Source organism: Haliotis rubra, unplaced genomic scaffold (genome assembly GCF_003918875.1).
Source record: "Haliotis rubra isolate DU_JTF1 unplaced genomic scaffold, ASM391887v1 Scf580, whole genome shotgun sequence".
NCBI lineage: Eukaryota > Metazoa > Mollusca > Gastropoda > Lepetellida > Haliotidae > Haliotis > Haliotis rubra.
In genome coordinates this window covers 642,428-658,694 of record NW_025767280.1, presented here as the reverse complement: position 1 = coordinate 658,694, position 16,267 = coordinate 642,428, and the positions used below count along the sequence as shown (strand labels likewise).

Below are 16,267 nucleotides of genomic sequence, written 5' to 3'. Positions count from 1 at the left end.
GATAGTTATAAAAAGATACTGTTTCTATTTGTTCCCCATTAAAATACCACTATTCATAAGATCTAAGAGGCCCTCCATTTCTGAAAACAACCACTTTTGTTTTCTTAAGGTTTACTTTCATTCCTGTTTCGTTGCAAAATAATTCAAGGGCATTTATCTTTTTCTGCAATTGAATACAAGTGTCTGAAAGAGCCAAAACATCAGCAGCAAACATAAGGGCATACACATTATTGAAAACAGCAGTGATAAATATTCCCTTACCACCTTCATTTTGCATAATTGTGCATAAATAATTAATCAATATTATAAATATCTGAGGGCTTAAAATGCATCCCTGGCGGGTGCCCACATTACAAGAAAATTGTTTAGAATGTCCCTCAGGGGCTCTAACACAGGCACAAAATGAATTATACATACATGTGATAAAATCTAAGAGCTTCCCATCTAATCCAACCTTATGAAGAGAATCTATAAGTACATCATGTTTAAGAGTATCGAAAGCTTTTATTTTTTTTTCTGCCCTGTTTTTTAAATGAAATGTTTTGTATGACAGCCTGAAGTGTAAAATTGTGGTCTATTGTAGAATAGTTTTCCCTGAAGCCAGCCTGATATTCACAAATGATATTATTTAAATCGCACCAGATTTTTATCTTATATTTAGAATTGATGTAAATAATTTACAAAGGGAATCAATGAGGGATATACCATGGTAATTACCGGGGTCGTTCTTGTCGCCAAATTTTAACAAAGGGCAAATAATGCTCTTACCCCAACTGGGAGGGAAACAGCCAGAGTCATAAATTTTGTTAAAAAGAACAGTGAGAGTAGGGACAAAGAAACTTCTTGACTCCTTTAGAAATTCATTAGCAGTTCCGTCTGGGCCAGCGGCTTTACTGTTTGGCAAAGAGAGAACAGTTGAAGATATTTCTTGTTCGGGAAATGATTGGTTAAAAAATGACATAGGCTGAAGCGTATATGGCATAGTATGGGATCATTTTAACAAACGCTTCACATTTCATTTCGATCCGACCCGTGTAGGTCCGGGTTAGAATATTATCCTTCAGTAACCCATACTTGTCGTAAGAGGCGACTAACGGGATCGGGTGGTCAGGCTCGATGACTTGGTTGACACATGTCATCGGTTCCCAATTGCGCAGATCGATGCTCATGCTGTTGATCACTGGATTGTCTGGTCCAGACTCGATTATTTGGGGTTGCCATAAGGCGAATAAATTGTTGTATTGAAGGTCGAATTCAGCATATATTTGAAAAGTGTTGAATTCGAATGTTCCTTGAATTTGCTGTGATTCAAATCGTGTATTCTTAAGCCAGGGCATAAATTGAAAATGGTGTGTATCGACGGCTACATCCAAGCACAACGTTCATCCACACTGCTTTCATTGGACACGTTCCCATGACGTCATTACGGACACCGACGGTAATACAAGTAAATAGGTTAATAGGGCTGGTGCCGTTGTCCTTATTGTCATTCCTGTTTTCCAGTCCATTTTGCTGTCAACGGTCAACCGCCATCTGTTTATGAAAAGCACCGAACTTGACCTATGATTCTGACACCAATATAATACATCAAAATGAATTGTCAAGAATGAAAGTCCCACGGGGATACCAGGGCAGAATTGGTCACCATTCACCTACGTGTCGTAAGAGACGGCCAAGATGGATGGAGCTGTGGTTATGTTCATCATCAGCCCAATAACGTCTATTGGTCAAGATTCGCTCTATGCTCAGAGAATTATAGTTGTTATATTACCAGCGTTAAACCTGGACGTCATGGAAGACACACCAAACGTTGGAAGAGCTGTCGACTTCAACAGCTACGTTGTCAACAACTGGGTCGACGACAATGCACAATTCACGAAGCCACCCAGGACCCCTCACATCACGACAGGCACAAGGATGAGGAACAACCAGGATATATTCTTACACATTTTGATATTAATATACACCATTATATTTCCAAGTTTTAGCCTACTATTCGCAAGTCTTTCTTTAGTTTACAGCACCTTACTTCCTTCTCCTTCTACCATTTGTCTCTCTTCCCCTTCTCAACTCTACCATCCTCTCTCTTCCTTCTCCACTCTACCATCCTCTCTCTCTTCCCTTCTCCAACTCTACCATCCTTCTCTCTTCCCTTCTTCCTCTGCCATTCTCTTCTCTTCCTCTCTCAACTCTGCCATCCACTCCATCTTCCTTCCCTTCTCTACCATCCCTCTCCTCTTCTTCCTTCCCTCTCTCTCCATCTCTCTCTCTTCCCCTTCTACCTCTACCATCCCTCTCTCTTCCTTCTCAGCTCTACCATCCTCTCTCTTCCTTCTCCACTCTACCATCCCTCTCTCTTCCCCTTCTCTCTACCATCCCCTCTCTTCCCTTCTCAGCTCTACCATCCTTCTCCAGCTCTCCATCCCTCTCTCTTCCCTTCTCCCTCTCTCCATCCCTTCTCTCTTCCTCTCTCTCTACCATCCATCTCTCCCTCCAACTCTCCATCCCTCCACTCTTCCATTCTCACCTTCTCCATCCTTCTCTCTTCCCTCTCTCCAGCTTCCTCTCTCTACCATCCCTCTCTCTTCCTTCTCCAGCTCTACCATCCACTCTCTCTTCCCTTCTCTATGTCATCCATCTCTCCACCTCTCTCTTCCTTCCTTCTGTCTCTTCCTTCTCAGCTCTACCATCTCCGGTCTCACCTTCTGTCCATCTACCATCCTCTCTTCCCCTTCTTCCTTGTCCTCTTCCTGTGTCTTCCTTCCCTCTCTACCATCTGCCTCTCTTTCCTTGTCCTTCTGGTCTCTTCCTTCCTTCTCTCTCTCCTTCTCTCTCTTCCATTCCACCTCTTCCTTCTCCTTTCCATTCTCACTTTCTACTGTCCCTTCTCTTGCTTCTGGGCTCATCTTTCTCTGTCTCTTCCTTCTTTCCGTCTCAGATGGTCCTCTCTGTTCCTTTCCTGTGTGTCTCTGGTCTCCTTGGTTCTACATTCATGTGTGCCTTTCCTCCTTCCACTGTCTGTGGTCCTTCTGTCATGTCTGTGTATCCGTGTGATTGGTCTCTTCCTTTCCTGTGGGATTCCACGTTTCTTCTGTTCCTGTGCTTTCATCTCTGTCTCTTCCTTCCCATTTCTCTTCCATCCTGTCTCTTCCTTCCCAGCTCTCTCATCCACTCTCTTCCTTCTCAGCTCTGTCCATTCTCCAGCTCTCCTTCTGTCTCCTTTGTCCTTCTCCTCTCTTCCATGTCTCTGTCTACTCTCCGTCCTCTCCTTCTCAGTTCTCTTCCATCTCTCTCTCTCTTCCTCTCTCTTCCTTCTCTCCACTCTGCCATCCCTCTCTCTTCCCTTCTCAGCTCTACCATCCCTCTCTCTTCCCCTTCTCAGCTCCTCTCTCTTCCCTTCTCAGCTCTTTCCTTCTCAACACTGTCCTCTCTCTCTTTGGCCTTCCCCTCTCTCTTCCCTTCTCTCCCACTCTACCATCCTCTCTCTTCCTTCTCAGCTCTGCCATCCCTCTCTCTTCCTTCTCAGCTCTACCATCCCTCTCTCTTCCCTTCTCAGCTCTCTCTCTCTCTCTTCCCCTTCTCAACTCTACCATCCCTCTCTCTTCCTTCTCAGCTCTACCATCCATCTCTTTCCCTTCTCCAGCTCTACCATCCCTCTCTCTTCCCCTTCTCAGCTCTACCATCCCTCTCTCTTCCCCTTCTCAGCTCTACCACCCTCTCTCTTCCTCTACCATTTTCAGCTCTACCATCCCTCTCTTCCCTTTCTCAGCTCTACCATCCCTCTCTCTTCTTCAACTTCCCAGCTCTACAATCCATTCTCTTCTCCCTTCTCAACTCTACCATCCCTCTGTCTTCCTTTCTCAACACTACCACTCCTCTCTCTTCCCCTTCTTAACTCTACCATCCATCTCTCTTCCCCTTCTCAACTCTACCATCCCTTTCTCTTCACCTTCGCAACTCTACCATCCCTCTCTCTTCCCCTTCTCAAGTCTACCATCCAACTCTCTTCCCCTTCTGACCTCTACCATCCCTCTCTCTTCCCCTTCTCAACTCTACCATCCATCTCTCTTCACCTTCGCAACTCTACCATCCCTCTCTCTTCCCCTTCTCAACTATAACATCCTTTTCAACCTTTTCCTCAAGTTGTCTTTACATTTTCATCCAAATCTCAGCTGCAACATTACCTCTTGAATCTTATTTCACCCCATTCTCTGTTTTAACATCTTGTGTTCATTCCTCATCCTACCTCTATCATTTTATTTTCAACCCTTTTCTTTGCTTTATCATCCCATTTCTCCGCGCTTCTCAGTTTTAGAATCCCATGTTCATCTAATTTGCCTTTTAAAGTGTAAACTTACACTTAAGTATATTCGGGAAGATATATGTTATTCTAAATTAACGATAAAACGAAGGCGAAATGAACTGTTGTGGATATTCAGCAAGATGCTCAGAAAATCAATGAATCTTCTGATCTTTTAAAAATCTCTCGTTTTCAAGTTTGACACTTAAACATTATTTTAGACTCCTAATGATTGTAATCGGGTGATCCTGAAAGCAAAGTTTGTCAGTGGCTGAGAGCAATGTTTATAAAATCATAAGAGTTTGTTCAGAACGAACGTTGAGTCACAAATTTAGACTAAAACCCTCCGGTCAAATGCCAGCTCGTGCGCGTTCATGCCTTATCAGCATCTGCAGTCTAAGTAAGCGAATTTGGCACCGATGCCTGTTTGCTGGGAACCACGTCTATCACAACAAGCAACACTCGCCGTCTTCAAATCTCACTTCGATCAATTTCTCGCCACAGAGAATCCAATTATTCCTAACTGCCCGGATGAAACAAACATGGCGGCGTCCGTTTGGCGAAAATCTGATATTTTGGAATGGTTCGTGCCAAGGGATGCGTTTGATTTCAAATTTCTTCGATAACTTATCGACTTTTTGAGCACAGGTTTTAATACTGACATACGCGGACCTTCCATGTCGATCACTATGAAGTGGATACGGAGTATCTGCCTGGCGCTCGTGGTGTGGGGGGTGCCCTCAGGTAAATATAGTTAAATACATTAATTCATATCTCGCCGGTCGTCACGACGCCTGCTCCAACGCACGGTGACGAGGACAGATACTGCTTGCTAATGAGTATAACACCCCTGAGTTACACAACTAATCCCATGTCTCTGTTTTAGAACAATGTTTACCCAAATCGTATGATGACCTTATATTTGTGTGGATATTTTGAGCACAGCATATGTTATAACAATATTTGTGTATTTACAGTTATTTGCATGAATAAACAATCGCTTTTCGTTACCTATTTATTTGTGACGTTATTCATAAGTGCTCCAGGTAAAGCGTATATATGTACAATAATCCACATCTAACAAACTGTAGTGATATTAGTCAGAACAACTGTACGCTATACCGGTATATAATAGCACAAATCCGTGTGAGTTTCAACTGGTTCCTTTGTTGCGTTTTCTAAATCTCAACAGATGTCTTATCTTACAGGTTTATTTGTTTACACTATCAATAAAGTATAACGAGGCCATGACTCCTTTCAAAGGGGTAGACAATTGTTCAGTTGCGAATGTAAAATCGTGAGCAGTTTGAAATTAAAAGGACCTGATTAAGGAGGCTGGTGTTGCTGTATTTACATCTGAAACTGCCCGTCATTAAGGAAAGTGAAGGGCACACCGCCTGATGCTGTTCCACAGCTGGCGGTGTAATTAGAACTCGCTGTTAATAACCACAGGGCTACTGTAGACTACGGGGAAGTCTGTCGGATAGTGAGCGGGAGAGTGGAAACAGCGCTGGAGTGAAGTGGAGATGGGGGTCGGGCAGATGACGCAGTAAGTGGGAGGAGGGAGGGGTTAGTTACGCGGGGGTGGGGTGGTATGGGAATTGATCTGGATGGTGGTAATGGGAAAGAGGGGAAGGCTGAAGAGTATGAGGAACAAAAAAACATCCAGACTCTAAACTGAAAACGTTTTAAAATAGGAGTTTTGAAGTTATGTCTTAATCAAATATAATTTAAATGAGCTCTTAGACTATCTTCATCTGCAGCGGTACAGACTTGCAGCCATTTATTACATACTTTGTTTTGGAAACGTCTGTTTCAGGGTGTGTATGACAGACTAGATGACGAGGGGGTTTGGTAAGGTGAGATGGGATGGGTGAAGGGCTTTGGTATGGCGAGATGGGTGTGGCAGGGAGAAGACAGAGAGAAAAAGGGTATGTCGCTGAAGGAGGAATAGATAGAGGGAAAGGGAGAGACACTGTCGACACTGACGGGGGAGAGATCAAGGTGTGATATGGTTTCTTATGGAAATGGTCAACAGAAATTGTGGGAAGGGGATAGAGAGAGGGGGAGAGATTTGCTAAGGAAGTGATTTACAGAGAGTGGGGAGAAATAGATGTGAAGAGGCGACAATGGGAGTTGAAAGAATGGGAGTTGAGTAGGTAAGGATTGACAGAGGAAGAGAGTTCTTGAGGAGGGGATAGACAGAGGGGAAGACAGTTGTTGAGAAGGGGAATGATGCAAGTTCGTAAAAAAAATATTTTAAAAATATACATCTACTTGTATATGTATTTGATCACTTATTAATGCACACAAAACATGTCTTTTACAAAATAAGCTTAATCTAAAAAGTAAAGTATCATTTCCTGCTGTAGAACGCAATGTCGCAATTCCATATTTGCCTAAGTCTGTAAGTGTCGCAACTTCGTTCAACCCCAACACAGGCAATCTTTAGAAAGCTCTAGCCCACTACATCCCTCAACCCTGTCCTTGCCCAGGGACTGTCTATTGATCACACAGCACTGTATGCATAGAGAGTTCGTCATCTGTTCAACAATCTGTCTACGGCAACTCATCAGTTTCCCTCGCGGGCCATAAAGGGTTCAATTGACGACCGCCTCATCGATCGCGATTCTGTTAGCAATTAAGTCTGCCAACAACATCGGGTTCCACCGTCAAATCCCAACAGGTGTCTTAATGCCTTCGTATCTGTGTTCTCCATTAGCGCCTTATGAAATACCCGCATCAGTCGTGAGCAGGTGCTTCAATTAGAACAGTTAGGTATGAGTCGGCATGTTCTTGGCTTGACTAACAATGGGTTGTTCAAATAATTGCAACATATTTGCGTTGCAAGGGTTCTTAGATTCTATTAAACGTTTCTGAGGTGCCATTTCCTTACGGTTTCTTTTCCAGGGTTGGTAATTAAATGGTCAATAAATTTTCATCGCTATTCTTGCCAATGCACTCTGTACCGGGGTATAATGAGACTGGCTATTATTCAGAGTTGAGGTTTAAGACAAGACAATCACTATATAGTAAGAATCTACATGTCATCGTATCCCAAATGCGTAGATCGATGCTCATGATGTTGATCATTGGATTGTCTGATCCAGAGTCGATTAACTACCCCTGACCCCCGCCATATAGCTGGAATACTGCTGAGCGCGGCGTTCAAACAACTACAATCCAACCAGACTGCTTGAGAACGTTATTATCTGCATAGAAACGTCGCATCTATTCCAATACAGAAGTTGTCTTTCCATAAAAAGTGTTCCTCTTCATCATACCAGCTTCTAAATGCCACTTAAGGAAGAAATCTGACACGAATTTATTATACTTCGAAAGGGACCGCATTTAAACTTGAGTTTTAAAGCAGAGTTGCTCTTGGGTTTCGCGAAGGTTTCAGAAGTCAAACAGTTGCATCTCTTCGGACTTTGCTCGCACATGCAACTGACACTATACAAGAAATCGAAATATCATTCAAACCCTTAAAACTAAGCTCATGCAATTTTTATAATAAACACGTAATGAATGGAATAACTGATGTTGGTGTATAGAAAAACACATTTATGACTATATTATTATCATTTTTGTAGATTGTTTTAAACGCCAAAAGCGACTTTTTGTATAACTGAAATAATCTCTAGGAACTGTTCAGATTTATACAATGTAAAAGAGAGAGAGGGAGAGACGAGGGAGACACCGGGACACATAAATAATGGCATTTAGGAAAGAGACAACGAGCAGGAAATGATAAGGCTGGAGACACAGAGACACTCAAGCACACGGCGAGAGACGGAGTGACAAACTCACACACACGCACGCACTCACGCAAGCACGCACGGAAGCACGCACACACACAGAGGTACAAAGCCCCGTGTGTAATGTGTTACTTGGATGTGTGACATTGTGATATAGATACAGGTGCGTCTGTTCCATGTCCGCAGTGTGGACCAGCTACCCAATCCCTGACGAACAGCTGTTGTATGAGGATCTGATGAGGAATTACCAGAAGTCTGTCCGCCCCGTCATCAACGCCTCCAACACCCTCATCGTCAAGTTCGCACTCAGGCTCAACCAGATTGTCGGACTGGTAAGAATTTTGTTCCCCTTGAATACTTGATTGCCACTGAGATGCATCACTGTTAGTGCACAAGAGAAAACCAGCAGACACACACACACTTTATATTTATTTATAACATGATTGGAAGGTACAGATGGTATAATCTCTTGAAGATTGGATAGTATCAATATATGAGTGATGATGGATTGGATGGTATCAATGTATGACTGTTGTGGATTGGATGGTATCAATGTGTTGTGGATTGTATGATCAATGTATGATAATTGGATGGTATCAATGTATGACTGTTGTGGATTGGATGGTATCAATGTGAGTGATTGGGTGTTCAATGTGTGATTTGTGGATTGGGTGGTATCAATGTGTGATGACTGTTGAGTGGTGGATTGGGTGGTATCAATGTGTGACTGTTGTGGATTGGGTGGTATCAATGTATTGACTGTATGGATTGGATGGGTGAGGTATCAATGTGTGACTGTTGTGGATTGGGTGGTATCAATGTGTGAGTGTTATTGGGTGGTATTGGTTATTAATGGGGATTTGGTGGTATCAATGTGTGACTGTTGTGGATTGGGTGGTATCAATGTATGACTGTTGTGGATTGGGTGGTATAAATGTATGAGTGTTGTGGATTGGATATTATCAATCTATGGCTGTTGTGGATTGGGTGGTATTAATGTGTGAGTGTTGTGGATTGGGTGGTATCAATGTATGACTGTTTGGGAATGGGTGGTATCAATGTGTGAGTGTTGTGGATTGGGTGGTATCAATGTGTGAGTGTTGTGGATTGGGTGGTATCAATGTATGACTGTTGTGGATTGGGTGGTATCAATGTGTGACTGTTGTTGATTGGGTGGTATCAATGTGGGATCTGTTGAGGGTTGGATGGTATCGATATATGGCTGTTGTGGATTGGGTGTTATCAGTGTATGACTGTTGGGGATTGGGTGGTATCAATGTATGACTGTTTGGGATTGGGTGGTATCAATGTATGACTGTTGGGGATAGGGTGGTATCAATGTATGACTGTTGGGGATTGGGTGGTATCAATGTATGACTGTTGTGGATTGGGTGGTATCAATGTATGACTGTTGGGGATTGGGTGGTATCAATGTATGGCTGTTGTGGATTGGGTGGTATCAATGTATGACTGTTGGGGATTGGGTGGTATCAATGTATGACTGTTGTGGATTGGGTGGTATCAATGTGTGACTGTTGGGGATAGGGTGGTATCAATGTATGACTGTTAGAGATTGGGTGGTATCAATGTGTTACCTATTGAAGATTGGATGGCATCAATGTATGACTGCTGAGGATTGGATGGTATCAATCTGTGATCAATCTGGTTTGGGTGGTGTTACCTGTTTGCCAGTGCTGTGACCAGAACGCGCTGATTGTCACCAGTGTTCTCACTACTGGTGTCTGCGAGACAGGACTCCACTGTTTACAAACTGTCATGATCTAGCCGGAATATAACTGACATTCACTCACTCGCTGTGTCACCATTGCATCTTAGTCTCTCTTCTAATAGCCAACAGCGTTTGCTCATAACAGAAGCGACCGCATCCGTGGTGTAGTGGAGAGCGGAAGGTCGCGGGTTCGATCCCCGACCGCGTCATACCAAAAGACGTTAAAATATGGTACATGTTGGTCCCTGCCTGGCGCTCGGCATTAATGGGTACAACAAGGACTGGTCGGCTCGGAGTCAGTATAATGTGTCTGAGTGGGGTATTCATGCTTCACTGCGGCTTGGTATCTCAGTGGGCTAGCACTATAAAACCAGCTTCATTCTGGGCTAGTACAAGCAGCCGCACATACACATACACACGCATGCACGTCGTCATATGAGCGAAATATTCTCCAGCGCGACGTTAAACCCAATTTCACCTCACCTCACATAACAGTAGCACTGCATTACAAGAGCCGGAAAGTGTAACTCATTGTGACGCGACCACATTGATGTTGTCATATACGATGGTCAGGAAAGACAAAACGAGACAATGTTGGAGATCTAATTTATTTCAAACCATTCTTTTACAGGACGAGCGACAGCAGGTTTTGACAAGCAATGTGTTTATTGATCAGGTAAGGCATTAGGAAAGTTTTGATGTACATATTTTATGATATAATGATCAAGGAGATGACAGTGTTGGCACTTGTTCAACCATAAACTAGGTTGTTTAGTTGGAAAGGATTTTAGGGTTGATGTCAGGCAGAGAGGGTTGGTGAAGGAGCAAATACTGTGTTAATTCGCTAAGTGTTCCTTTCTCTTATCTGTAACTGATTTCGTCACTGGTGTTTTACAGTTGATTTGTTCACATTTTCGCCATTCCTTTAGGTGACTGCCTACTTGGCTTGTCTCTTTTCTGCAATGAAATGTTTCCATTTTACCAGGAATGGTTGGACGAGAACCTCGCCTGGAGTCCAGCCAATTACAACGACATCCGCTCACTCCGAGTCGCGGGCAGCAATGTGTGGCTGCCAGACACCTTCATATTCAACAAGTAGGGAGAACACACGATCTTACCCTTGTTACCTGCATTCCTTACTTCTTCCTGTGCCAAGCATTTCCACAACCCTATAGCAAAGTGGAGACTAAGCTTTGGTATAGGTTTGTGGACAGTCTTGGGAGATGACCAGGTTCCTCTTATTCCCTGAAACAAATGACCCAATCAGGCCCCGATTTCTCGAAAAACTTAAGTTTTTACTCAAATTTCAAACTGAGTTTGACAATTTGAAACAGCCGATTTTTTAACTCAACTGCATTTTTTAAAAAAAAGCCCAAACAACTTAAGTAGCCTATCTACCCAACTCAAATTGTCAACTATGTTTTGAGTGTAATATCGATTTCAGTTCATTCTGGGAAATGCATTTTCCTGATTTTTCTCAAATTTGAGTAAAAACTCTTACTTAAGTCAAAACTCAGACTTAAGTTTGTTTCGAGAAATCGGGGCCAGAAAAGGTTCCAGTTTCGTCTGATATGACCAATGGTAACAAAATGCGACCCAGTCTAAGTAAACTTAGGCTCAGTATTATTCGTTACACTGCTATACTGAGTCTAACAAAACCTTGTGGAAGGTCGCGTCAGGTAACCTTTCCAATTGACCAATCAGAACACAGCTTACCAAATCGCGAAAGTGGACATTCGCACACACCTTTTGAACTTTTACCTCGAAAAAGTTTGTACCCGAACGATTCCGAATGCTATTTTCCGTACGATCGGTTCCTAATGATGCACGCCACAGCAGTGAGTAAACATTCGCTGAAAATAGCGTTTTGTCAGTATTAAAGCATGTCAACTTGGGGAAATATTAGCTAATTATAACCATGTCAACAGAAACCCCAAAGCGTATATACTGCAGGTCATTTTCATTTGTTGGGAGATCAGTGTTGGCGACCGGGGACGAGAAAATACACTTTGTAAGTCCCGCCGAACCCTAAATAGTAGCCGTTGTCTGATTGGTTAAATCCGTTCGGCCGTCTCGCCGTTGATTGGACGGTCATAGGTCGCTGAAAGGTTACCTGACGCGTATGGTTTTACGCCGTTTTTAGCAAATCTAGCAATATCACGGAGGGGTACACCAGAAATGAGCTTCACACAATGTACCCATGTTGGGAATCGAACCCGGGTCTGCTGCATGACAAGCGAACGCTTTTACCACTAGGCTGCCCCACCCCATCACTTTAACATGAGATTTATAATTAGGCACACTCTAAGATCGCTTTGTTGACTGGGGTCATGGTTTTGCCACGACTTGATTGTTTACAGTCTACATGCCACAGCTGGAATATTGCAGCCTAAGGGTACAGAATCATTTTAACTAAATACTGGGTATCTGAAATATCCGAAACAAGTAACTATCACACATTATGAGAGAGTTCGTGTACGAAAAACTTTCATTCAAAAATACAGAAATATTCATTAACCGAAGGCATTGTTAATTGCATGGCCTGAATTAAAAACAACGGTACTCTCTCTCTGTCTCATCTCTTAATACATGTTACAGCGCAGACGACGGGTCAACCGGATTCATGAGCGGCACGTTTGTCCAGATCCACAACGACGGAAGTGTCACATGGCCAGTACCGGTCAAACTGAAGAGTTCGTGCAAGGTCGACATCACGTACTTCCCGTTTGATGACCAGAAGTGTATTCTGAGGTTCGGATCCTGGATCTACAGCGGTTCCTGGGTGGACTATGTTACCATGTACAACAACTCACCAATAGACATGGCGTACTACGTCAACAACAGTGAATGGGAACTACTTTCAGTGACGTTGAAGAAGAACAACCGCCAGTACGAGTGCTGTGCGGATGCGCATCCAGATCTTACTTTCATATTGCACATCCGTCGCAAAACTTTCTACTATATTTTTAACATCATCGTTCCTTGTATCATGCTGTCGATACTGACGTTGTTGACGTTCTGGTTGCCCCCGACGTCGGGGGAGAAAGTAACGCTGGGGTTGAACGTGTTTCTGGCATTCTCCATGTTTATGTTGCTGGTAGCAGAAGAGGTTCCGGCGACGTCGGAAGCAGTACCACTTATTGGTAAGTGAGTTTAGTTTTACGCCTCTTTGAACAATAAGCCCGTTGTATCACGCCATGTCAGCATATTTATAAGAGGAATTTCCGGATGCAGGTCTGACGTTTACTATGAACTATGGCAAGTTATTTTTGGTAGTTAAATGTGATAGTGTGGCATTGTGGTTTAAGCATTGCCTTGTCACGCCTTTAACCTGGGTTCGATTCCACATAGTGATACAATGTTCTCTAGACACTTAAACTCATGTTGAATACAACCTACATGCGAGAGAAAGGCACACCTGCTGCACTGAATTTATATTCAATATATAAATGTCCTTAAATACAAATAACATTAATATATCTTCGCTATTCCAATATCCATTCTGATGTAACAGATAATATTTCTTCAAAAATAATATCCAGTGTATATGTTATTTGCAGGTATATATCTGTGCTTGGTAATGACGATGACGTCGGTGTCCGTCATCATGGCCGTCATCGTCATCAACGTCTACAACCGCGGGATGAAGATGAGACGTGCTCCTGGCTGGATGAGAACTTTAGCTCTCAATTGGCTGTCTAAAGTCCTGCGTCTCAAACACGACATAGAACTAGTTGCAAGACATGTCGTACTGGTAAGCGATGGGTCACCATGTTGCAATTTCAGTTACTGTTCAACAAACAGGCAACAAACACGCTCACGATTTTACGTAAATTGTTTTAGTGGCGCGGGCTACCAGTTGAGTAAGACATGTTTTCTTGAACACCTGGTGTCATCACTGCTTTTCAGTGATCCAGTCATATTGTTGTCTTTACTATTTTGCCTTTTATTTTCAATGGATTCTGTTTCCGAAAATATTCGAGATTATTTTCTAGAGTTTACATTTCATATTTCAGAGTCTCCCATTTCAAATTTCAGTGTATTTTTTTCTCAATTACAGTTGATCTTTATGTCTTAAAGTCTACTATTCATCGCACATTCCACGGGCCGGTTAATCCAACGACGAAGCTTCCATTACCTTGCTAATTATATTTTCAAAAGGAGTTTTCATTGAGATATGGTACTATAGGTCTTCCAGCCTTTAGGTATCGGTCGATGGCTTCCTTAAGGGTTTAAAAAGAAAGACCATTAGGACAAAAACATTTTGAATATTTGCTGTTGGGAAGGCCTGCATATATACAAAGGGACATAACTCAGTATTGATGATTCATTGGTATGAAAATGACTAAGAAAAATTAATCTAAATGGCCATGACTTTCGTTCTGCGAGGTTTCAATCCCGGTTTCCTGCGATTAGTTCAGTTTGTAACGCTTTTCATCCCAATTTACGTGCTTGTGGGTTTCACCAAAAGTCTGAGCCCTGCATTCACCTCGGGAATATTGTGCCACGCAGCGCTAAAACCAATTCTCATGCATTAACAGTTCGCGTGACCCTTTCTACTGATGTTGTGTACTGGTTTTATTAATTAATATTTCACCTTATTTACAGGAGGACCACTTCTACGAAGTAACAAAACGGCCCGATAACACAAGTCAGATTCGCAAGACTTTTTCCAAGTTTGACATAAGCAAACCGATCAACAGTCCAATTTTCACCAGACACAATAACAACTCGGAAGGGTACCAGCCAATCAGAACCCACGCTCGAAACCGACGGAACAGCATCGGGGAGCATCCTGACCAATGGCACGACCCGTACCATCGTCAGGACGATCAGGAGCCAGTACACAATGGACCTCCAGCAGCATCCTTCAGCGAGGACACACCACCCCGTAATATTGTTCCTTCTATTCTTATCGAAAGTCCCAATGCAAGTCAGGAACCTGCTGTTATCATCCCCAATCAGAACGCCTGCTCGCTTCAAACAGTCCTCCACCAGAACACTAACGCCTACCAGAGTCAGGTGATCTTCCAACACGCCCCTGCATCTCCTTCGGGTCAGTCCACCCGGTTCGAAGAAGCTGCTGATGGTGATTCTGACAGTGACTCGGCCAATTCTATCCCGCATCTCAAGAAGGTGATTGTGGCCGAGTGGCAGAGGATTGCCGTTGTCGTGGACAGGTTCCTGTTCTGGTTCTATATGTTTGTCACGTTCACATCCTACCTCATCATCCTCATCATCGTCCCTGCTCAGCACTACACCCACGGCAAGAGAGGGATCTACCAGGAAGGGGGGTTTCAGCCCCCAGACATGGAGGATGTGGAAGGGTGATAAAAAACCATGGATGAAGTCAAAGGAACTAAGCCACCGTTTTCTGTTTGTAAGTCCGGAACATCTGGACGAAATCATTGACAAGGTGTCAGCACCAAACATCAAGCATTAGTGGAATCTGACTGGCCATAATGTATTATAATAGCTGTGACACTCACCACAGTGGGAATGTGGACTTTATCATGTTGTGTTGAATCACATAAATTACAATGTGATCAGAAACTGGTCTTAACGAAGACACCGTTGATTTTAGGTAGGTTTTGGAACTTGTGATGCTGAAGAGTCTCGGGTATTCAGTGGGAAACGTTGAACATCCTCTTTCTGTACAGTTCACACATAGATGGATTCTGTACATTGCGCCAAATTTATGTACGTTTAGTCATTTCAGACTAATATTTATTTATATTTCTTGGACTGTTGATTTTCAGAGCCGTGGTTAAAACATTTCATTTACGTTTACCCAAAATACCTAACTGGAAACCCATATCACATTGGGTACCGTTGACCTTCAAGGATTGCTAAATAACCAACTCCAAACTCCACGGGCTGATTAGGAATTTGTTGGTTTCTCACATTAGGGTTTGGGTTAGAGAACATGCGATTCTGGTGGCACCACGAAGTTTTGGAGCACAAGGGTTCGTCTGGACATTCAATCCAATATGACTATGGGGCATACAAAGAAAGGAAAGCGGCAAACATCATAGCAAGTCACTCGTTAATTCCTTACACAGTTGTTATGTTAGACCAGTTGCGTTACTGAATGATTTCAAGCAAAGTAATATAGCTTTAACAATTTTAGAATGTCATGATTTTAGAACTACATGTACACTTGACGAATCCAGATAGGGCGTCTTCCATTGTTACCATAATAAATATCAGTTGGAATCTGTTGTTATTTGCTCACTGAAAACCACAAAGGTGGGGGTAACGCTGAATATGAAACAGGAATGATCAAGCTCCATACGGTGAAGTTGATTCCATATTGAGGTGTCTATTCTCAGCTATCCAGTTATGCCTTCGTTTAATTATGAGTTTGGATTATATTTGACGGCGTTTTGAACAGTATTCCTGTTATAAGTCAAATAGTGAATTTAATTGGATGGTATGTTTAAATGTCTCCACATGTCTTCCTAAAAACTATTTCGAGGC

General features: G+C 42.8%; 1 protein-coding gene across 1 annotated transcript; it reads left to right on the top strand.

Annotated features, from left to right (window-relative positions):
- Positions 1–4,679: 4,679 nt before the first annotated feature.
- LOC124254760 (neuronal acetylcholine receptor subunit alpha-10-like) lies at positions 4,680–16,003 on the top strand. Its single transcript, XM_046688611.1, has 7 exons — positions 4,680–5,044; positions 8,245–8,390; positions 10,419–10,463; positions 10,773–10,882; positions 12,386–12,930; positions 13,348–13,541; positions 14,396–16,003. Exons 1-7 carry the CDS (start codon positions 4,978–4,980, stop codon positions 15,116–15,118), a joined length of 1,830 nt encoding a protein of 609 aa, XP_046544567.1. The 5' UTR covers positions 4,680–4,977; the 3' UTR covers positions 15,119–16,003.
- Positions 16,004–16,267: the final 264 nt, after the last annotated feature.